General features: G+C 45.5%; 1 protein-coding gene across 12 annotated transcripts in view; it reads left to right on the top strand.

Annotated features, from left to right (window-relative positions):
• WDFY4 (WDFY family member 4) overlaps positions 1 to 24,023 on the top strand; it is a 320,292-nt gene that overhangs the window by 93,020 nt on the left and 203,249 nt on the right. For 11 of the 12 annotated variants that reach the window (XR_012133296.1, XR_012133297.1, XM_073241220.1 and 8 more), the window contains 11 exons: positions 5,264 to 5,478; positions 6,641 to 6,735; positions 7,634 to 7,862; positions 8,279 to 8,355; positions 9,408 to 9,629; positions 10,295 to 10,473; positions 15,884 to 16,115; positions 17,190 to 17,335; positions 18,332 to 18,443; positions 19,075 to 19,265; positions 20,730 to 20,882. Coding sequence is in view for 10 of the 12 variants with exons in the window: in XM_073241220.1 (XP_073097321.1) it covers positions 5,264 to 5,478; positions 6,641 to 6,735; positions 7,634 to 7,862; positions 8,279 to 8,355; positions 9,408 to 9,629; positions 10,295 to 10,473; positions 15,884 to 16,115; positions 17,190 to 17,335; positions 18,332 to 18,443; positions 19,075 to 19,265; positions 20,730 to 20,882 (1,851 nt within the window). In the remaining 2 variants the exon portion in view is untranslated. Of the gene's footprint in view, positions 1 to 50; positions 3,468 to 5,263; positions 5,479 to 6,640; positions 6,736 to 7,633; positions 7,863 to 8,278; positions 8,356 to 9,407; positions 9,630 to 10,294; positions 10,474 to 15,883; positions 16,116 to 17,189; positions 17,336 to 18,331; positions 18,444 to 19,074; positions 19,266 to 20,729; positions 20,883 to 24,023 lie in introns of those variants that run through there. The other variant, XM_073241228.1, reaches the window with a different exon arrangement.

The raw sequence follows: 24,023 nt of genomic DNA, 5'->3' as shown, positions 1-24,023 counted from the left end.
CTTTGTAAGTTTCTGGAATATGCTGGTCATCTGATGGTTTTTACATCTAGGTCAGGACAGTGTGATGTCCAGAAGACACGCAGTGGACTGGTATACCCCAAGCCCACACGCCACCAGTCCTCATTGGGCTCTCAGACCATATTCATCTGGACCAGGGGAAAAAGTAGGAAGAGACAGAGAAAGAAGAATAAACACCCACAGCTTGAAGCCTTGACTGTAAAGTGAAAAAAGCAGAAAACTTCTTTAGGCCACACTGCAAATCGTTCTGTGATAATTTGCCTTGCAGGTCCAGCCTGCTGAGCCTAGTGACCTAGCGTGCTCACCACTGGGTCCTAATTGAACCACCATCCCCTTTCCTGCCCTAGAAGTGATGTGCGTTAGGAAAATCAATCCATTTGTAGGGGAGAAACCAGACTGGTTTCCTGCTACTGCTCATATTTTCACTAAAACCCCATTTTACTGGAACCAACATTGAAAAAAACAGCACATTTTATTCAAAACAAGGCAATACTGGTATTGACAGAGCCGCAGTGATAATGAGGACGATCAATTTTCCCTCCTCCATTATGGAGTATTGAGCAAGTTTTGGAGTAAACTTGTGGCATCATTAGACAAGATCAGCATTTCTCCCTTTTGAAAACTTTCTTTTTTTTCCTTTCATTTTGCTTTTTCGCATATTTAGATATTTATTCAGTATTCCTTTTCTGGTGAAAAAAAGAAAAAAAGGTAACAACACCAAAACAGAAAGCCAAAAGCCCCCAAAGCAATAAGTGAAGTGCTGATAATAAAAACTAGAGGTTGTAGACGTTTTTTTCTAATTCTTATTAATAATACATTGTGATGTTATTTTTGCATCTTGCTTCATACAGACTGTTTCCCCAGCTCCCCCACCCCCCACATTAGAAGATTCAGTTACCCGATAATCCAAGTTCTGAGAGAGGGAAAGCTTGAGGCAAGAGGGTGGCAGCTCCCTTTCTGTTGGGGGCCAGATGGAGAAGGGAGGCAGAGGTGCAGGCTCCACAGGGGGCGGCAGGGGAAGCATCAGGGGAAGGGAGTCAAAGAGGTTAGGTGCAGCTCCACATGCAATAGCTCTTCAGTGTAGGTGATGGAATTGTTAAGTGCATAGTGGTTTTGGCATCTCTACCTTCTGTTCCTGGTCCCTGTTGGGTTGCACATGTCTGTCTGTCTACCAGGTCATGCTGGCTGTGCCAATAGCACGTGACAGGGAGGGAGACTATCTCTGTCCATTCAGGCTGCTATGACACAACACCATAGACTGAGTGACTTAGAAACAATAGACATTTATTCCCCAGAGTTCTGGGGGCTAGGAAGTCCAAGATCTTGGCTCTGGCTGATGGTGTCTGGTGATCGCCTACTTCCTCATTATGGTCCCCGTCTTACTGTGTCCCTAAATGGCACAAAGGGAGAGGGAGCTCTCCAGGGTCTGTTTTGTAAGGGCTCTACCCCATGACCTCAGCATTTATGAGGACTAATTTAATTCCTTAGGGCTCTATCCTCATGACCTCAGCACCTCCCAAAGTCCTCACCTCCAAATGCCACCACATCGGAAATTAGGTCTCAGTACATGAACTTTGGGGGAGCATAAACACTCAGTCCATCTTCCCTGAATGATGATATCTCTCCTTGACATCAATGACATTGGCAAAATGATGACATTTCAGAATGACAAAATCCTGCATGGGAGCAATCCCCCTGAAAGACCATTCTAATGCAGTTTAAACTTTAACCCTAAATTAAAATAGTCTACAATTTTAAGTTGAAAATGTTACTGAAGATACTGTGCAGAAGTGAATGCCATCACTTTGAGGCAGGAGCTATAGGTACTGTGCACCTGGTAGCAGGTGGGAGGATGGGATGGTGAGTTGTTGATCCATTCATTTCTAGACTTTTTAAAAAATCTAAAAATTGATGATAAACGGTATAAATATGATTCCCTATATATTTTAACCCTTAGAACACATATGCTACAGAACAGTGTTGGCAGCCTGTGAAAGAATGCCATCTTACTGATTGCTGTCCCTTGCTGATACAAATATACTCTTGAACCTCTGATCAGGGTGGCCCCAAATCACTGCACTTGTGAGGAAGAGATGATGGAAGGAGGTGATTCTGAGCATGGGCCAGGCTCAGTTCCCACTATGTGGCCTTGACAATTCTCTTCCCTGGGCTCAGTTTCCTCATCTATAAAATAGGGATAATAATAGTACCTCCCTCCTAGAACTCCTCACAGGGATTGCATAATCTAGACATGTCAAAATGCTTAGGAGGAGGTTCCAGCACACCCTAAACACCCAGGAAATATTCTCATCACAGGGCAAAATTTGGCCCTTAAGCCTGGATTCCCTTCTGAATCCAGGAGCTCTGTGAACTCTGTGAGGGACTGTGAGAAACCCCTGGCTTCCCAGACACTGGAAATTCTCTGCTAGAGAGTGTGCTTCCTGGTGCTGAGACTGTCTCCTTGAGTGTCTCACCTGTGGTCCACGAGTCCCGTTAGAGCATTGACAGTGTCTTATTCCCCCGCAAGTTTGTGGAACATGTGAAGTCCCAGGGGCACGAGGACAAAGCCAAGGAGCTGAAGATGCTTGAAAAAGAGTTAGCTGGCCAAGATGAGGACCACTTCATCACAGTGGATGCCATGGGCTGCTTCAAGGGTGATGAAGAAGAGGAGGAGGAGGAGGAGGATGAAGAAGAAGAGATTGAGGTTGAGGAGGAATTCTGCAAGCAGGTGGGGTTCAGAGATATATCTATACAGGAGTAGAAAGGCTCAGAGAGCTACTGTCCCAACACTGCATACGGTATGGACTTCCTGGTGCCCATGATGGGCTACATCTGCTGCATCTGCCACATTTTCTACCACAACAACTCAGGGGCACAGCTTTCCCACTGCAAGTCCTTGGCTCACTTTGAGAACCTGCAGAAATACAAGAAAGCCAAGAACCCCAGCCCATCCACCAGGTCCGTGAGCCATAGGTGTGCAATCAATGCCCAGAATACCTTGACTGCTCTGTTCACCTCTGGCGGCTGCCCACCCACCCCACCCAGCACCCAGGACACAGCCAAGACCCCCATCAAGGTGACAGCTCAGCCTCCTCAGCCTCCACCACCCCGGCACTCAACCCACCTCAAAACCTGAGAGGGAGCTCCCTATGCCCACCCCATCTGATCCAGATCTGCTATGCTTTTTAGGATTTTGCATGGAAACTTTGACATGGCTGGTATTTTTATTGAAAAATCCAATAAAATAAGGCAATTTGGCTGTAAAAAAAAAAAAAAAGAAAATGCCTAAAGCTTTTTCCAGAGCCTGACCTTGAAGAGGCAGTTAATACTTATATGAGGGACAGGGGGAAGAGGAAGAAAGGGAAGCAGGGGAGGAGCCCAAAAGGTTTTCATGGCAGTCGGGGGTATGGGTAATAATAGATGGTCTGTGCCTTGATGGGACCAGAGGCCAGTCCTCAAAGAAGGAGATTATTCAAATAAATAAAGGCTTATGGTTACTCCTGGCTTTACGTTGGTGGACTGACCTCGATGTAATCTACATTGTCATAGATCTCTTCGTTTGCAACCAAAACTAGGGTAAAGGCAAGCAGTATGAAAAGCATGCTAGGGATTCGAGCCAGGTTCTCAGAAAGTGGGGTCCAAGACAGAGGCACAGGTACATCAGATCTGTAGAGGGAGTGACTCAGGGGAAGGGAAGCAAAGGAAGCAGGATGCTGCCTGGGAAGGAGCTGAGTGAGAAGGTGCTGTCGGCTGAGTTCTAGCTTTAGCCTGAGCCCACAGGATGTGGCTCTCAAGCATGAATCGCACCACAGATACTGAAGGTATGGCCTCATTGGCTATAGTCTGTGGTGTGTGTGTGGTGTATATTCATGTGTGGATTCACACAGGCATGTATGCATATGCACATGTATATGTGCACACATGCATACACTTGTGTGCAGGCATGTATGTATGTGTATATTTATGTGTGTACATGCATCTATCTCTGTGTGAACACATGTGTGCACAAATGTGTGTGTGTGTGCATGCACAAACATGCATGTGGGGGCCCCATGGGGGGTGGGCAGCTCCCACACAGAGAAGGCGCAGCTGTGGTGGGCGCACTCACATGGAGCAGGAGGTTGGGGTGGCCCCTATAGCATGCACTACAGGAGAACTCCATTAAGCTCTAACTGGCATCTCCCTCACTTCAGGCAGCATTTTATACCACAGTAAAAGAGAATGTGGACAGTCCTAAGAGTTTTTGCAAAGGAATGCCCCCTCTTCACTCTGTTTGAAACTGTGTCTATATGCACAGAGGGCTGGGAATTCCAGGGGTTTATATTTTTATGAAGAAAAGAAGATTGTAAAAACATGTATTTGGTTCAAATATTTAGTGAGCCAACTCTGTGTGTCCTACCCTATAGGCTTCAAAGACATAGAGAATTAAGTGACTTGAAATCTAGCAGGGGTAAGATGAGAACACAGCTGTCCGAAAGGCAGGGTGTGTTTAGGATGGAGAGGTGGACAAAGGATAATTGGAGGGTGGGAGGGAAGGAGACAACCCCTGGGGGCTGAAGGGGAGGTGTCAGCGAAGCTGCCCCCAGAAGCTGTGACCTTAGTGGCTGGTACACTCTGCATGCACTTTGATCCATGTAGATGAGGAGGCTGTACCCGCCACAGCCAGTAGTATACAGGGGGGCCTCCTGCAGACCTGCACTCCAGGAGAGCTTCACCTTGCATGCCAAGGGGTATGAACTCAAACATAGGCCCTGCGAGTGAGCACAGCCAGCTGGGAGGAGGGGCCCACAGGCGGGACAGCCACTGTCTGACTCCAGCTGCCTTTGGATGACAACACAGGACTGCAAACCCACATCTGGCTGACCAGGTCTTTCTATCTTTTGACTGAGGCCACATATCTGGACTTTAACATAAAATTGCTGGACTTTTAAAAGTTAAAAATAAATTCCGACATACCACCCATCTCTGGGGCAGGTGCAGCCTCTTGCCTGCCAGTTTGTGGTCTCAGTTTTAAGCTGTCTACATCTTTGGCAGCTGATTCTATAGACTGGCCTCCAGGCCTGCCATTGGGTAATGAGGGTGCATCCACAGACACCTGGGACAGGTAGCATGCAGTGAGAACAGGCTGTGTGGGCGCAGTCTCCCTGCCTCACAACCGAGTCCAGGCCTACTCAGCAGCCCATCAAAGCCTCTCACAAAGTATTCTGATCTCAAGGGCTCACCACCAGCTTTGGTTATCTCATAGCTTTCAAAGGAGATCCAGTGCTCCGTGGTCAGTCACATCCAGTCCCTGGTAAAATCGGAGAAGAATCGCCAGGTCATGTGTGAGGCAGGGATGCTCAGGACCCTCATGACCTCCTGCCACAAGGCCCTGACCACTGGCAGCAGCCCCTTACACTCGGGCCTCATCAGGATTTTTGAAAAGCTTGCTTCCCAAGCCATCGAACCAGATGTGTTAAGGTATGGCGTGCCCCATGTTAAATGCTGCCGAGCCTCAGGCACTAGGGGTGTAGAAGGAACAGGGGTCCCCATGCCTGCTCTGCCCTCTGCAGTGTGGTCCCTCCCAGCCTTGGGCACTGCAAGACCAGGGTCCCTGTGGGCAGTGTGTGGGCCAGCAAAGCAGACATAGCCTTCCCATAGGGGTGATGGTCTGGGGGAGAGGGGACAATAAAGGGACCTGTTGGCAATATGGAATAGTGTCCTAGGGGGGTGCTCAGTGGAGAGGGCTGGAGCTACATGGAGCCAGGAGGACCGCAGTCAGGAGACTGGATGTAAAGAGGCAGGGCCTCAAGGAAGCAGAGCTGGTGGAGGCATAAGGAGCAGGCCAGGAAAGTTAGTAACTCCACATCTGAAGATGTCCTCCATGGAAGGACACAGGAGGCTGTGAGGGTCTGACTGTCTGAGGGGCTGGACTGCAGGGTGATTGGCCCACAAGACGGGACGTGGAGGCTGGCAGAGGCAGTGTCCCATTGTCTCTTGTGGAGGCCTTCAACTCACAGCCCCTGCATGAAGCTATGTGTTTCCTTGAGAGCAGAGCCAGGAGGGAAGGTGCACAGGACAGAGGCAAGAGAGGCTGCAGGAGGGAGGTCAAGTCTCCTAAGCACCTTTGGCGAGGCCACCCTACCCTGGCTCAGCGCAGAGAGGGTGGCATCCAGGGGTCACATGCCTGCTGGGTCCCTGCTGACATACAGCACCAAGTAAAATGGCCACAGAAGTCAACTTCTCCAGCCAGCATGCCTGTGACCCAGGGGCCAGGCCAGCCTCTAGACATGCAGCTGTCAGACAAGGCCACCGTGCTTAATTCAGCTATTTAGTAAATTCCATTAGAAAGTTGAAAACAAAGTATGTCAAGGCTATCTTCCAAGAAATTCCTCTCCCTCTCAAGGTCCAGTTTGAGGTTCCTAGCTGGTCACCAGTTAAGTCAAAAGCATCTAAATTCACCCACCCTCTGGCCTGGGTGTCAGGGTGGGGACTCCCCACTGCTGCATGGCCTGAGGAGAGAGGAGAGCGTGAGGAGGGGACCAGGGAGCGTGGGGACTTAGGACAGTGTTCAGATGAAGCTGGAGAAACTTCCACCCCTAAAATGTCTTCATTTGTTTCTCTCTTATATTATAATATATAGACAATTTCTAGGACTTGGAATTCCCCCTCCTCCATCGGCTGCAACAAAAATCTTCAGTTCCTCTCATGTGCACCGAGGGAGCTGTGCATGCTCAGGTGAGGCCAGAGGAAAGAGCAGGGGCAGGTTAATGGGAACTAAAAGAGAATATGCATTCCTTGTAAGGAATCCTTTACAACAGTGGAAGCAGACAGATTTTTTAAATGATTTGACCTGCTGCTCAGTGGAGCAATTGAGGAAAAGCAGAGGCATTGGTGGTCCCCAGAGAAGACCTGATTCTCTGGAAAGAGGCTGCCCTGTACACTCATATAAGATAGGTGATGGTATAAGCATACTTGACCTCTTTGGGCCCAGATCACAGAAAGAGCGAGAGGGTTTCCTTATGACAGTGCTGCATTGGACAAAGCGGTGCAGTGACAGGTTTTGGCTCAGCTCCCAGCTCAAGGGTGAGTTAGGGGCTCAAGAGACCAAAATACTGGGTGGATCAGGCCTGGGATAATACTGGTTCAGAGAACCAACTTGGAGAAAAAGCCGCATACACACTGAATGTAAGATCACGTAGGACTTTAAGGCCAGGAGGCCCACTTGCAAAGCGAGGAAGGGGAGTCAGGCATGGCTGGCAGCAGGAGGTGGGAGCAGAACTGTCAAGGAGACTGGCTGTTAGGAGTGTGGAGGACAAAGCCCCAGGGAGTGACTGCCAGTGGGACAAGCCAATGACAGCGAAAGAAAACGGTGTGTTTTAAAAGGGAGGAGGGATTATAGGATCAAAGGGAGAAGCTTGTAGGAGAAGCAGGTTGTCACTAACGTTCAGTGTTATTAAATCAGTAGAGGATCCAGGCGGGAGGGCCCAGGAGAGCATCCTCCTGGTGGTTAGGAAATGCCTAGTGACTCCACAGAGTCTTCTGTGGGGGCCTTGGCAGAAATGTCAGAGCTATTGTAAGAAGATGGGTGGAAATGCTTGAGCAGATGCATCTCTTCTCTTGCCTGCTGCCTTAGGGTCGCAGGTGGCAGCACCAGTAAGAGTTGAGGGCCCTACACCGGGTGCAGGCCTGCACCCAGCAGCCACACAGGCCCTGAGGCCTGCGGGGGCATCCCAGGACTCAGCTACCGCCCTCCAGACAGCCCTGAGCCTCATCTCCATGACCTCCCCTCGCAACCTGCAGCCTCAGAGGGCGGCCCTGGCTCCCTCCTTCGTGGAATTTGACATGTCCGTGGAAGGTTATGGGTATGACAAGCTTTCATATATTTGAAGTCAACTTTACTAATTTCCCAGTGCCTCTGATGAATTATAATAATGATTACAAAATTGCAGTCCCATCAGCTCTCAGCACCCAACAGAGGAAAATGTCTGGGTCGTGGGCAACCCATCTACTCAATGGCTTCTCAGGGGCAGTGTCCCCAGCCATGCAGGGACAGGACCCTCTTTTTTTCCTGATGTTTCTGCTTTCTGGAATGCTCTCTCCTCCAGCCTCCAGTGTAGAGTCCTTCTCTTAGGGCCATGGTACCAGCATCAGCTACTTTCTGTCCATGGGGCCTCATGATCTAAGAGGGAGTGAAGCCCCTGCAGAGGGACAGAGTGGAGATGTCATGGCCAGAGGTTGGATAATGATTCAATGATCTGAGACACTCTCTTGTTTCCAGATGTTTGTTTATTCCAACCCTGTCTACGGTTATGGGGACCAGCACTGAGTACTTGGTCTCTGGAGGCACTGGAACAGGTAGGTATTGCTCAGGGTGTTTATCTTGGTAGCTATCCTCATCCTGCCTAGAGAGGAAGTCCTTAGGAAGCTTTAATTTCATGTTTCCACATGGCATTTCAAGAAAATATGAGCCTTTTCTTGGTCGGGTGTATCTGTAGTGAGCCATCTTTGGGGTTTCATGCCTTCTTAGGGCAGGGGTGTCCTGTTTATTGTGTGTTTATTGTGAACCCAGCCCACAGCACTGCAAATAGTGGGCACTCAGGAAGCTCTGATGGGCTTAGTGGGTGATTTGGTTGTTGATTCAATTTGTTGGTGACTGACAAAGGCTGAAATAGACACCTCAGCCCACCGTACAGCTCTCTTTAGAGAGGAATAGGAATTCATGTTGACGGCCATCCAGGAATAGGCCCATCCTTGGCTCACGTGGGGATTAACCCAGGCCTTGGCAGGCTTTGCACAGGACTGCACTGAGCTGAGAACTCTCTGGGCAGGACAGGACTCATGCCCAGTGTTGCCTGAGTCAGGCACCCCCTGTTAGGAGAGCCAGGCCTGGGTTTCTATGGAAGGTTGGGTATGGAGGTGCCATTGCATTACCAGGCCATCAGCACAGGCCACCATGTCTGATTCTACTTGTTCAGCCTACACTGTCAACCCTGTATGGGGTGGGGGGAGAGCATGGATTTCCCTAGAGTGGAGACTTCCCTGTGCCAGGTTCAGTCAAGTTAGGCCAGTGTCCTCTGCCCCACATAACACACTGCCTGGATTTAGAGCAGCTGACCAGTGGGCCAAATGGTGTTGGATCTCACGGCATGGAATAATAGGTGGGACAGAACTGGAGAGTCTTAGAGGATCTGGACTCAAGTCCTGGCAGGAATAGGACTTACTCCTGAGAGTTTGAATAAGGAGACAAGAGCATCCTGTCATGTTAGGTTAACATAAAGTGGGCATGGGTCAGGTAAGGCACAGCGCTGTCACATAGTAAGACCACACCTGGGTTGAATCAGAACCACAATGAGCCCAGAAAGCTTCCGTGGTCAAAATCTGAGAGTGTGCTTGTGTTCTGACTCTAGGCACTGCCAGGTCATTCCCTCCACCTGGGGGCTTGACCTTCTCCTGCTGGTTCCTGATTGGCAGGCATGGCACAGTCACTGAGGGCCACCCGTTGCGCTTCCTAACTGTGGTGCGCCACCTGGCCAGGACTGAGCAGCCCTTCATCTGCTTCTCTGTCAGTCTCTGCCCAGATGACCTCTCCTTGGTTGTGTCTACAGAAGAGAAAGAATTTCAGCCTCTGGGTAAGTAAGGTTTTGAGAACCAAAGCTGGTATCCCCGCAGTTGGGGGACATGGGGCTAAGTCAGCAGGCTTTGGCATGAGTGCCCATAGGCCCAACCTTCCTGCAGGACTGCTGGCAGCTGGTGCTGGCTCTGCCAGGTACAGCTCAGCCTGACTCGCTAAGGTCATCCATCTGAGATGGCCAGCCCATGTGTCCTGGCCACACCTGCTCTTCTCGTGTGCCTTGAGAGTGTCACTGTTTCATAGCAAAACTCACAGAAGGATTGGTCTTCTTGGAATACAGCATAATTGCCTATTTCTCCTCCCTGTCAGTACTTTGCTGGCAAATTCATATCACTGTGGAGGCAGTTTAGTGCGGGATAGACTACAAAATCTGACTCCTAGGTCTGAATCCTCTGTGCTTAAGTTCTTTGTGCCTCAGGATGGTAAAGTGGGAATCACGATAGCACCTACCACATTGGGCTGTCATGAAAATGAAATGTTAACATTTCTAACAGTCCTTGAATCAGTGGCTAACACAAAGCAGGACCTCAAGTAACGAAAGCAGCCATTGCCATTATTTTCTGAGGTGGGGCTGGGCCCTGGCTGCTCGGGCATGAGGCCCCCTTCTCCTGGGCGGCTGCAGCAGACACACATGCAAGGTGTGCGGTCTGTATTCTCTTCCAGATGTCATGGAACCAGAGGACGACCCTGAGCCTTCTGCTGGACGCCAGCTTCGGGTCAGGTGTGGGCAGCTGTTGGCTTGTGCTCAGTGGCATCACCTGGCTGTGGTTGTCACCAAGGATATGAAAAGGAACTGTACTATTTCCACCTACCTGGATGGACAGATTATTGGCTCAGCCAAGGTGAGGCGGTTTCCCTGAGCTATGCTTGTCTTCTGGCTGCACTGCCCCTGGAGGGGCCTCAGAGAAGTTCTTTGTTCTCATTGATGGTGGGGTGCGGTCTCCAGTGAAAGTGCCCCCTTGCTGTCCAGAACACTGGCTGAGCTCAGGCAAAAAAAGGACATCTTCAGAAAGTGGAGTAAAAGTCACACAGCCAGAGTGGAAGGTAAAACAAGGACATGAATATAGTCATGACTGTTTTGATGGTAGGAATAGTCATAAGAAAATGGAAATCTCTGAGTGGCCAGAGCAAGGCTTGTCACATTTTAAGGATTGGATGGATTCTCCAGGGAGGTCTGAGCAGGGCCTGAGGTCCTTCTTTTCTCAGAAGCTCCTTGGTGAGTCTAATGCTGCTGGTCTGCACACTATATTTAGGAGCAAGGCACCAGAGCTTGCAGAGACACCAACATGTCTTATCAGGTCTAGAGCAAGAATGCTGAGGAAAGGATAGTCCCTTACTCAGAAAAGATAATGGAATGTGAACACACAGCTGGAGGAAGCATCTCGTCACTGCCCTTTAGAAACATCTGAAGTCCAGGGGTATAAGGGAGAGTAGGCCAGGAGGTGAGAGACCTGACAGCTGTGCTCCAGCAGCCTGTCAGAGGTCAGCACAGAAGCCAGAGAGAGAAGAGCCCAGGAGACCACAGAGGGCAGACACAGCCAGATTTTACCCAGGTTCTAGACAGAGCACCTCCACCTAGGCTGCTTTCTGGAATCACCTGGAAAGTCTTTTTAACATTCTCTTGCACAGGCTGCTCCCCCCAGATCAATGACAGCAGAACTTCTGTGGGTGGGGACAGTTTGGTAATGTGTTCAAAGCTCCCTGTATGATCCTAATATGCAACCAGAATGCAGAACATCAGACAAATAGGGCTTCTCATTTCCATAGTTTGGTGCTTTATAATTCTTTGTCATGGGGCCTATACTGTGTATGTTAGGACACTTAGCAGCAACTGTGGCCCCCTACCTGCCATAATATATCTGTCTACCCAGTTGTGACCACCAAAAATGCCTCTAGGCATTTTGAAGTGATCCCTTGGGGGGGCAAAATCTCCCTAGGTTGGGAATCTTTAGATTAGAACAACATAAATCGTGTAGAACACCTAAAAATGAATTTGTTGCTATCTTCTGGTAAAATTGTCCTACTAAAAAAGGCTGTGTAACCAGGAAGATTTAGCAGGAGCATAAAAAAACAGGTCCTCCAACACACCTCTGTGTTTTAGGTGCTCGGAATTATCCATGCCCACCAGCCAAATACCTCTAGGAGTGTACAGATAGTACAAAACAGGAGTTAGACTTACTAAACTTGCAGAATAAAGAGGCTCTCTATCCCATGGGATAACAATGAGCAAGGAGAGGATTTTATAGGATTTGGGCTTATTTCAGGTTATTTTTGGGAGGGTTCAAAGAATAGAAGTCAATCTGGTCTGAACTGGATGTTGTTAGAAAGAGAGATAATTCGGTGTCTATGTTTGTTCCAAACTTTATCTAGGAGGTCGGAAGAATGGAGAAGGAAGAGAATGATCATTGGAGAGGAAGCAGTAGTCACTCATGATAGGCAGGATAGGAAATGTGGTTACTTTGGTTACTTTTGTGGTTGCCCAGTGTGTTTATATCTTCTTAGGCATGATTACAGAGTGGGTTCATTTTTTCCTTCTCTTGCAGAATAGGTTGATATTCTGTCTTTTTCACAGAATAGGTGGGTATTCTGTGAAATAGTTCATGTACTTTGGACTCTAAGAAGCATGTCCTATTGCTATTTGGACCTTGCTGGAACCTAGCACAGGGGCTGGCACATACTAAATGTGCAATAAGTACTTGATGAATTGAATTGAATTTACAGCCACAACGAGTAACATGGACTGGCTGATGTAGTTGAGTGAATGGGAACATGGATTAACATTGGACCCCACGGCACCAGCTAAACCAGAGTCCACTAGGAGGCTGAAAGTGGTGCGATGTCTCCGGGTTGCAGAGATGTGCCACAGTGAATGACTGAAAGCCGTGGCTGTCACATTGACTTTCCAAGATGATCTCAACAGGTTGGCTCCAGATCAGCAAGTGAGATGTAACTGGGATAAACACAAATGCCTCGGTTTAGAGACAGGCATCTGCTGGGCAAGAATAAGATGGGAAAGCTTAGGTTAAGTATGACCCGGTTTAACAACTGTTCTCAAATGTTAGAGACTTTGTTCTTATTTCCAAGGGAAGATAAGCTAAGTTTAGATAAGTGGGGAGTATTTTAACAGCCTGAATTGAGCAAAAGGATGTGGCATTGAGCAACTTGAGACATCTTATGTTAAAAAATCAATCTGAATGGTGCAGCACGTATGCACAGTAGGAATTTGGGAAGAGGTGAAGCTGGATTGAAGGAGTGGGGCAGAGCTTCATTGTGGAAAAGAGGGGAAGTCTCTGCCCCAGACGATGGCAGCAGGGAGTGAGAGCACAGCACACCTCATTCCAGGCATGCCCAGTGACCAAAAAACTTGGTTTATTTCTATTTGAAAATTTCATTTAATTGGTAGGGAGAAAAAGAGTATTTCTGAAATTATGTGTGCTCTCATATTTAGAAACTTATTTATATACATGTTTATGTATATAGTGATTTTAATAGTCATTATAAAAATAATATAAACTCATTGAAATAACCAAAAAATAGAGAAAAGAAAGATTACCTACATTCCTTCCATCTTACCACAATTTGTAGTTTCAGCTTCTTCCTTTTAAATAAAAATAGTTGGGACTTTATTGCACAGAAAATTTTGCATATTGCTTAGTTAACTTTTATATTATTATTTAAAAAATTATTTACACAGGCTTTGAAGTTGTTATTTTTAATTTGTGATTATCTGTTATTCTTAAATTATGTTTAATTTAAGAATAATTTTAGAATAACATATAACCACAAATTAAAATTTGTGATTTTATTGAAATTTTTATTGAGATAATTGTAGACTAAAATGTCATTATGAAAAATAGTAGAAAAAAATCTCATGTGCCTTTTACTCAGTTTCCCTCAATGGTACTCTCTTGCAAAACTACAGAACAGTATCACAACCAAAATATTGCCATTGATACAATTTGCTCATTTATTCAGATTTCCCAGTTTTACTTGCCCTTATGTTGTGTATTTAGTTCCAAACAATTTTATCACATGTGTAGTTTCCTGCATCTACCACTACTGCTGTGGTAACTGAACATTCCCACCACTGCAAAGATACCTTGTGTTGTCCATTTATAAAAGTAGTAACTACAACCACCTCCCACCCATGCCCCACCCACACCCCTGTTCCTAATTTTGGCAACCAGTCACCTAAAATTCTGTCATTTTAAGGATGCTTTATACAAGAAATCAGACAGTAAATCTTTTAGGATTGGATTTTTCATTTAACATAATTCTCAGAAAATTCATTCGAGTTATTCCAAATGCCAACAGTTCATTCCTTCTTGTTGCTGAGTATGATTCCATGGTGTGGATAGGTAACCATTCACCCATTCAAGGACTTCTGGGTTTTTCCCAGTTTGGGGCTATTACAAATAAAGCTGCTACAGGTTTTTGTGTGAACTTAAGTCTTTATTTCCTGGGATAAATGCCTAGGAGTCCAATTGCTGGGTCTTCGGGAATTACATGTTTAGTTTTATAAGAAACTGTCAAACTATTTTCCACAGTGACTGTACCATTTTACATTACCACCAGCAATGGTTGATTATCCAGTTTCTCTGTGTTTGATGTTGTCACTATTTTACATATTAGCCAATCTAATAGATAGGTGGTGATACCTCATTGTGTTTTTAATTTGAGTTTCCTTAATGGCTAATGGGGTTCAACATCTTTTCATGTGCTTATTTGCCGTCCGTATATCATTTTCAGTGATGTCCGTTCATGTCCTTTGTCCATTTTCAAATTGGATTTTTTTATTTTTTAATCTTAAGTTTTAAAGGGTTTTAAAGTTTTCTGTATAGTCTAGCTACAAGTCCTCTGATAAGATTTGCAAATAATTTGTCCTAGTTTATAGCTTGTGTTTCATCCTCTTTCACATGGGATTCTGCACATAAAAGTTTTTAATTTGATGGAGTATATATAATTCATCAAATTTTCCTCTTACCACTCATGCTTTTGGTGTCCAGTTAAGAACTCTTTGCCTAGCCATAGATCCTGAAGATTTTCTCCTGCTTCCTTTTCTCTTAAATTTTTTAGTTTTCATTTGAGTTTGTGATCAGTTGTAAGTTAACTTTTTTGTATAAGATGAGAGGCTTAGGTCAAAGCTCATTTCTTTGCCTATGGACATCTAGCTGCTCCAGCACCCTTTGTTGAAGGGCCATCCTTCCTCTGTTGAATTGCTTGTGAACCTTTGTCACAAAATCAGTTGGGCATATTTGTGTGGCTTTATTTCCGGAATCCATCTGCAATTCCATTGATCTATATGACTATAACCCTAGCAATACCACACTATATTAGTTACTATAGATGTACAAAAGCCTTAATATTGGGTAGTGATTGGGTAGAAAATAGTTATTTAAAAAAAGAGTTAAGCCATTTGTTAAAGCTCTTCTAGAAACCATCTTCCCATAAAAATTTTAGAATAGCTCATCTGTGTCTACGAAGAGCCTTCTGAGGTTTTGATAGGGATTACATTAAACCTATATATCTTTTTGGGGAGAAATGACATCTTTCTATGTTGAGTCTTCCCATCCAGAGGAACATGGTATGTCTCTCTGTTTATATAGGTCTTCTTTGATGTCTTTCATCATCTTTTTATAATTTTTTATATGCAGATACTATACATGTTTTAGTTTTTCATTGTCTTCTGAGCAATTGTAATTGGTATTGTTTTTCATATTTTGAGTTTTACATGTTCATTGCAAATTTATAGAAGGCAATTGATTTTTGTGTGTTGATAGTGTATTGGGCTTGCCGGGCTCACTTATTAATTCTAGAAAGTGGGTTTTTTTGTACATTCCTTGATATTTTCTACATGGACATGTCATCTGCAGATAGAGAGTTTTACTTCTTCCTTTCCACTCTGATAGGCCTATAATTATTTTTAATACATAAAACGTAATTAATGTGCCCCTACTGGACATTTAGGTTCTTACTGGAATGACTGGGCAAAAAAAATGAGCATTTCAATGGCTTTTAATATTTGTTATCAGATTTGTTTCCAAAGGCAGTGTCATCTTTTCACTCCGCCAGCATTTTATAAAGTATTCTGCTATACTGCTTCTCAGCTTTAAAGTTATCTTTTTAATAATTTTAAATAAAATAAGTTTATACATTGAGAGGACAATAAGGTACATCATTTTGTATCCATATCTATTTATTTGATTAAACACCTTCCTTTCCCTTCCACCTCTTTCCTTTCCATTTCAACAGATGTTGTACATTCAGGCCTTACCAGGACCTTTCCTTTCAATGGATCCATCTTCATTTATGGATGTTTATGGATATATTGCTACCCCTCGAGTTTGGAAACAAAAGTCATCTTTGACATGGCGCCTTGGCTCTGCGCACCTCTTCGAAGAAGCCATCTCCATGGAAGCTCTGGAAGTCATCAACAAACTTGGCCCAAGATACTGTGGTAACTTCCAAGCTGTGCATGCCCCAGGTCTGGAGTGTTTTGATTTATAATGATTTTGCTGATATTATTTTTTAAATGGACATCCAGTTATTTATGGCATCTTTATAAAGAATAAACTCAGCACAGGTCAGTCATTAGGGAAGACCTCTGTAATTGGATCATTATATATTTACAACCCAACAGAAAATGTTGCAGAAAAGGAAATGACAATATCCTTTAGATTTCAACTCCAAAGCATATACATAATGGAGGTGAATAGGTAGGTAATACCATCAGCAAAGAAAGAGAGGAGAGAATGAGATAAATAAGTTATATTCCTTTTAATGAAGAAGCTTTTTAACTAAAGTATACTGTTGTCTTCAATTATTAAACAGGCAGACAAAACATCCACATTTTCATTATTGATTGTTGGCTGTTCAAGTAGGGAGTATTTCTCTCTATGTTCCGTCAAGCCAAGGGGGTCAGCTCCCATCTGGGAAGAATGACAGATGAATCTATGCACGGAAGCCTTGTGCATAGTGAAGGGCAATTGAGTGCTGTTGAGTGTTCTGTCTCCAGGCCCCATATCTTCTTCAAACTTCCATTTCCTCTAGCAAATGGCACTGGCTAGAGCAATGTGACAGGATCAGGTCTCAAGTCATAGTTTCACTGACTCTCTATTCATGCTGTGCTTCTCTAGTGGCACATGTGGCTCCTCTTGACTCAGGGACCAGGGTACTAATTCCAAGTGGATGTTCACCAAGGCATGCAGCTCATTGAAAATCTTAGGGCTTTCAGCCCAGCAGGTTTCCTTCTGTGTAGTTCAGCTTTCGTATTACTTAGCATTTCAGTTTTGGGGAGCAAGGCTATATAATATGCTTGGTAGATGTTTCAGGTTCTACTGATTTCACAGCTAGAAGCTTCTACTTTATAGCAGGGTTAACTCGTGAGGTTTATCCAGTTTTCTATCAGTGTCAGAAGCACAGGTGGGGCAAAACATGTGACATAAAAAAACCACATACAAACATTCCCTCAATGATTACTCTGCTGTGTAGCTCTTTGAAGGTTGATTTCCTTCTCTGTCAAGTGAAAAGAAAAATGATTGAAGGCATGTTGTTTTAGGAGAGGACACTGATATGGAAGTGACACCCCTGGTTGCAGAGGAAAAGGTTTCCTTTGGCCTTCACATAGCTAGCTCCTCCCTCACCAGTGTTGCGGACATCAGAAACATTTACAACGAGGTGGACAGCCGCCTGATCGCCAAGGAGGTATGCCTCCCAGTGTCACTTGTTTCCCCCTTTTGGAATCATGATCTCATCGCTTGCTCCAGCTTCCAGTGCTTAAGCGAACACTAATTCACGTTTGTGCATGTGTAGGCAGATGCACACAGGTGTGCTTCCTATGTCATTGGTTAAGTATCCTAAGCCTCCCCACTCATTAGCAGCCCCTGATACTAAACATTTAGTTTATAATTTTCAGAGAAGAAAGTAGGTGCTCCTCAATCTTCATGGTAGAGCAGGGACAAACAGAATATTTTAAAAACCTTTGTGACACTGAGAACACTATTGAGCTTCCCTTTACTGGGTGCTACTGGCCCCCTGACTCCATTCTGTAAGTTGCTGTGTTTATTTTAAATAGCAAATTTCCAGAGCAGCAAGCAGATGCATTTGGAAATGAAGATGCCATTAGATTTACTATTTCCTCATTCCTGCATAAAGAGCTCTTTTGCTTACCACTGATGAATTTCGGCTAATTTATTTACATTTCTCTCTACCCTAACAGAGGACCACCTCTCTTATTGAGGAGGAGGGATCAGGGATTAGATTCCGTTGAGCACCAAAGCTGTGCCTTACCAGCAGAGCACCTTCTGATTGAGGAGGCCAGGATTCCCAGGACTTGTAGAGGCTGGACAACCCTAGACTGGGAAGGAGGCAGCCTGGCCTTTGTTGTTCTCTCCCACCTCCATTTGTCCTCAGGTTCTTCTTGCCCTTGATAACTGTTGACTGTGAGCATGTGGAACATGGGTGCAACTGTGTAACTGAAGCTGCTCCCTGGTGATTAAATCACAGCCTGGGAGGCAGGACATGTGAACCTGAATTCTGGTTTTAGTCCCTTTGACATTGGTTCAATCATTGCTCATTCTCTGACCTTCACTTATCAGCACTGGGCCAGGTTTCGGGGTGCCTGCCGCTCAGGACCTCATGAACAAGACCTGTTTTTCCCCAGGAAAGTTTCTTAGGACTGATTGTTTTCAATTTCTCTAGATGAACATTTCATCCCGTGACAATGCCATGCCTGTGTTCCTGCTAAGAAATTGTGCTGACCACCTCTCAGGGTGTCTTCGAACCATTGGAGCTGTGGCTGTGGGCCAACTTGGTAGGTCAGGACCTGAACCTTCTTTGGGAAGAAGGCTTGAGACTGACAGTACTCATGTAGACGGGAATTCTGAGCGGCAGGTGGCATGGAGAGTTTTGGGGAGTCAGGACGGTGAGAGCTAACTGGGGAGTTGACCCTGCCAGAAAGTTGGCCTCCCACCTTGTATAGGTGTCAGTTCACTCAGTTACTAACCAGGCTGGCATCTATGCACAAGGGAGTCCATCTAGTGAGCACAGTGGTGCCTTTTGACAGAAGCAATGGGAATTACGCAAGAGCAAAGCAGTGAGTTGGTGCAAGGATCCAATCCCTCAGGATCCAAGAGCAGACAAGAGCCAGTGGCCGTCAGAGTAGCCAGCAAACTGAAGCTCAGAGGGCCTCTGGCTCATCTGGCACTCTGGACTGAGTTACAGGGCAGCAGTCTGGAACCCCCTGAAATGTTTCAGCTTTCTGGTGACCCAGAAAGGACTCAGCCCAGGATCCCTTAGTGACGGAAGATCTCCAAAACCTTCGTCTTCACATGTCTCCTGTGCACAGGCCCCTTTGCTGTGAGTGGCCATGACAGCATGCTGCCAGGGGCCTTGCCTTGCCATCAAGCTGTGGTATTGATGGAATGCCCTTTTGTCCTGCTCAGGAGTAAGGGTGTTCCACTCCAGCCCTGCTGCGAGCAGCCTGGACTTCATTGGCGGGCCTGCCATTCTCCTGGGCCTCATTTCCTTAGCGATGGATGACCATACCATGTATGCAGCTGTGAAAGTCCTGCACTCGGTCCTGACCAGCAACGCCATGTGTGACCACCTAATGCAGCATGTCCGTGGGTACCAGGTAATCTGCCTTCCCATCTGAGCCTGTGACTCCTCAGGTGGCTGTCATCCCTAAGGAGCAGGGAGGAGCTCCAGTGTTCCCAGGGGGCATTCCCTCCAGCATGACTTCTGGAGAAGGGAAGCTGAATGGCTCCTGGGGTCCTGACCCTAGTGTTTAATTTGACATTTGACACTTATTTGGAAAACCAGTCAGCCTGAATGTATGACTTTTCTCAAGCAACTTTCAGCCATCCTAATTATGTCTTGGTGGTAAGCAGAGAGTGGTCAGATTTTAGATGTATTCAGGAGCTGACCAGAATACTCTGAAAAGATACTGAGTATTTGCTGTTCACAATCGTCTTAGTCCGTTTTGGCTGCTAGAAGGGAATAGCATAGACTGGGTGGTTTTCAAATAACAGAAATTTATTTTCTCAGAGTTCTGGAGGCATGGAAGTCCAAGATCAGGGTGCTGGCAGGGTCAGGTTATGTGAGGGCCCTTTTTAGGATTGCAGATGGCCAACTTCTCATTATATTCTCACAAGGCAGAGAGCAGACAGAGGAAGCAAGCTCTCTGTGACGTAAAAGAGCACTAATTTCATTCATGAGGGCTGCACTCTTACAACCTCATCCAAACCTAATTATATTCCAAAGGACCCACCTCTAAAGATTATCATATTGGGGAATAGGGTTTCAACATACCAATTTTGGGAGGACACAAACATTCAGTCCATAACAACAAACAATGCTTCCCAGTGATACACAGAAAGAGGATTCTGTGAGGACAGAGAGGGAGAGTGGACTATGTCAGCTGGCATAGGGAGTAGATGGGTAAGAGAAGCCAAGAATCCAGATGAAATGGGTGAGAACCCAGGTGCCAATAGATGGTTAAGAAGCCGGACTCTGGTGTGACCGAAGTCAACAGATACGAGGCTAGGTGGGATCTATCTTATTAGTCTCGAGTTGGGTGTGGCCACTGGGACCCCAGGGCCTCCCTGGTATGGATGCTTGCATGTTGTTAGCTTTCTGGGGCCCGGCACAGTAGAATGGCATATCTGGTGGCCACGGCCTGAAGTGATGCTGGGTGTGACTGGGCTCCTGCTGGCTTCCTGGTGATACTGCAGCATTTATGGGATGGCTATGAAGGCAGGATCCAGTAAAGAAAAGTGAGAACAAGCACTCAGAAATGCAGGAGGGAACCAGGAGAGAGTGGCATTCTGGAACCCCAAGGAAGAGATTCAGGAGGCAGCAGAGGGTCCCTAGTGAGACGTCAGGTTGCAGGTACAGAAAAGTGGATACTGGTGGGAACGCAGCCACAGGCGTTGGTTGTTTTTCTTATGAGATCATGGAAACCAAGGAGGTAGCCCCAGAGAGCACAGGGTTTTCAGACTGGGCTGACCACGGGTGCTGGTGGGAACCAGCACATGAAGGAGAGAGAGCTCTAATGATGCTTTCATGAGGAAATTGCTTTGTGTTTTAACCTTTTCAGATACTGGCATTTCTCCTGAGTAAAAAGACCTCTCTCCTGAACCACCGCACTTTTCAGCTGATCCTCTCCATTGCTGGCACTGCAGAACTGGGCTTCGGGCCATCTACTGTCACCAACTTTGGTGTCTTCCAGCACATCCTCTGCAATTTTGAGGTAATCTGGAGACTGGCTATTAGCCCTAAAGGACCGTGTGTGTGTGTGTGTGTGTGTGTGTGTGTGTGTGTGCGTGTGTGCTCTAAACCCAGCAGATCAGCTTCCTCATTAGTCATAACAGTAGTGAGAGGGAAAATCTCAAAGGCTTTGGAAGCCAGGCTTTGGAACCCAGAGGCCCTGGTTTACAATGAAATCCTGCCACCAGTGGGCTCTGTGGTCTTGGACAAGTCTCTTGATTTCTCCAAGTTCCAGTTCTCTTGTGTGTGGAGAATATCATTGCTCCTTCACAGGCTGGTGTGGGGATCAAAGCACATGGTATCTGGGAAAGGATTTAAAAATGGTAGAGAACCATATACATGAGGGTGTAAAGACATATACCCAGATTCCTTTGGATGGTGCTTTGCTGTTTACAAATGCTCCTTTAAAGGGATGGCTGATTGCTGCTGAGGGCATGCTCGAGGCTGAGGAGTATTGCACAGAACTTTAGGTGCATTGATCCATTCACACAGCATCGTTTACTGAGTGCTTACTGGGATTGGACACTTTGGTGGTGTTCTGGAGACATGGTGATAACCAGGACCCAGCCTCTCCACACAGCCACCTGAGCCCAGGACACAGAAAAGTGACACTACAATGTGCTAGATGCCACAGTGAGGTGGGCACATGGCATCTGAGAGTGGGAGTGAGAGAACAGTCAGTTCTGATTTCTGGATCAGGAACTGTGGGGCTGAGCCTGGCAGAATACATTCAGTGGGAGAACATTCCAGGTGGACTGCAGGCTATGTGCACACCTGTAGGGGTGACAGCAGCCACTGGGAGAGCAAGTATCTTGGAAGGTCCTGCAAGTGTGTTTGTTGCAGGAAGAGGTGAGGCTGGAGGGACAGGGAGAGAAGACAGGCTGCAGATGCCAAGCTGTACAACATGCACTCTAGCTGGAGTCTGTGCAAGTAGTTTAAACACTGGTTTTCTTAATGAAAAATAGTATGTGCCCTTATAGAATATTCTAAATTATAAAAAAGCAAGGGAAAGACCCTTATTTCTGCAATCCAGACTAATGTTGTCAACTTTGAATGCCTCCCTTTTTTGTACTTTCCATACATAATATATATGTATTTTTGTAGTCATGGTAGTATCATAGTGTAGGTATGTCCTGCCTTTTGTCACATAACATAAACATTTAAAAAATTGTATGATCAAGTCTTACAAGTGTTGTCCTAAGTTCAAAATGCAGTCTGTCTTGTAGAGAGTTCCTGGTTCCTTCACCATTCCTGTATTGTTAAATTCTTAGGTTACCCCTCTATGTTGTTGTTATGAATGAATGTATCATAGGTAGCCCTTTAGTGCCTACATTTCCCCCACTTTTAAAAAAATTTCCTTAGAACAAATGATCAAAGTTGAATTAGGATAAGGCTTTATAATCAATTTTCAGAATGGCGATAAGTTTTGCTGAACTGCTGATTCCTGAGAATGCTAACTAAGAATGATACATTAGAATTTTATCTTAGGCCTATTACTCTGGTGACAAGGGTGCCAGGCAGGGAGATTGGTCATAAGATTCAGAAATCCAGGTAAAGATTTTGAAACCTGAATTGTAGCAAAGGCAGGGGGATAAAGAGGAGGATCAGTAAGGATCATAATAAATCTCACTCAAATGAGCAGTGATTTAGAACTGAGTGATGAGGAAAACATTAAATATCAAAACACTGTTGGGGGAGAGTGCTGCCGAAAGCTGGACTTAGAGGGAAATTTATAGCCATCAATTAGATTATAAGAAAAGAGAACATTTTAAATTAATGAACAGAGCCTTCAGATCAACAAGTTAGCAACCAAAACAAACAAACAGGAAAATGCTAAAACTCCAAAACAAAAACAAACAAACAAAAACAAACTTCACAGAAAGGAGGAGGGAAAAAATAAAGATGAGAACATAAGTTAAATAGGAAAGAAGCACACATAGAAGGGATCAACAATGCCAGAAACTATCTCATAAAACAGACAAATCTGTTGGGATTGGAAAAGCAAAAATAGACAGAAGGCACAACTAAATTATCCTGGGAAGGAGAGAGCAAAATAACTATGGAGCAAAGAGCAGTCAGAAAGGACACAAGAGAATAGAATCTGAGACCTTGTGCCTGTAAATGGGAATATTTAGCTCATTTGAACAATCTCCAGGAAAATTTGAGTTTTCCAAGCTCACTCAAAAAAAAAAAAAAAGAAAAACTCAAATGGTCCCATAACCATCAAACAAATGGACTCATTGGTTTAAAAACTTACAACCAAGCAACACTGACAGAGAAAGTCCATACCCAGGGCATCCATAGGAAAGCCCTACCAGTCAGGAAATAGGCTATTCCAGCCTTATAAACTCTTCCAGAAAACTGAAAAGGGAGCATTCTAGCTTATTTTATGAGCTGACCTTGATATCAGAACCAAAAGAGGACAGCACAGGAAATGAAAAAGTACAGGCCAGTCTTATTCACAAATGTACTACAAAAATCCTGAATAAAACATTAGCTCATTGAATCAGTCCAGGATGAATGTCTTGGACCTGGATCTGAAGGTAGATGAAAGGGCTGTGCAGGAAGCCACCAAGGCCTGGAATGTGCATGCCAGGAAAGGAGGTGAGCACAGTGGCCCCACAGCACTAGTAAACATGACAGCAATCCTTGGCTGCACAGCCACACCTTCTGAGATGCTGTGGTCATGCTCAGGCAGCTTGGCTCCAAGGAGTCCTTGCTCCAGCCAGGAATGACCTGTGTGGGAACCCATGACGCTCCCACCACTTGGCCTTGGAATGACTCACTTAGTCCCTCCCTCAGCAAACTCTCCCCTTAGGTAAGCAGGTGCTTTTAAGGATGGGGTTAAGAAAACAAGGAACCAATAAAAACCAGGAGCTAAAAAAATGAGTGAAACAAAATAAAATGAAATTTAAAGATTCGCAGCAGAGAATTCCAAAAAGAAGAGAAGTTTCCCAAATGTCTGCCTACATCAGGTAAAGTAAGGGCAGGGAGGTGAACACTGTACTTAGAGGTAACTTGGAGGTCACTCAGAGGTCACTGACAGACTCAGTGGAAAGTAAATACTGTGGTCAGAAGTGAGGTAAAGAGTGGAGAGGAGGATGGTAGAGAGTAAGTCAGTGGG

The sequence above is a fragment of the Manis javanica genome, chromosome 7 (assembly GCF_040802235.1).
Source record: "Manis javanica isolate MJ-LG chromosome 7, MJ_LKY, whole genome shotgun sequence".
NCBI lineage: Eukaryota > Metazoa > Chordata > Mammalia > Pholidota > Manidae > Manis > Manis javanica.
Note: the sequence above shows the minus strand (reverse complement) of the source record. Positions and strands in the feature narration are given on the sequence as shown.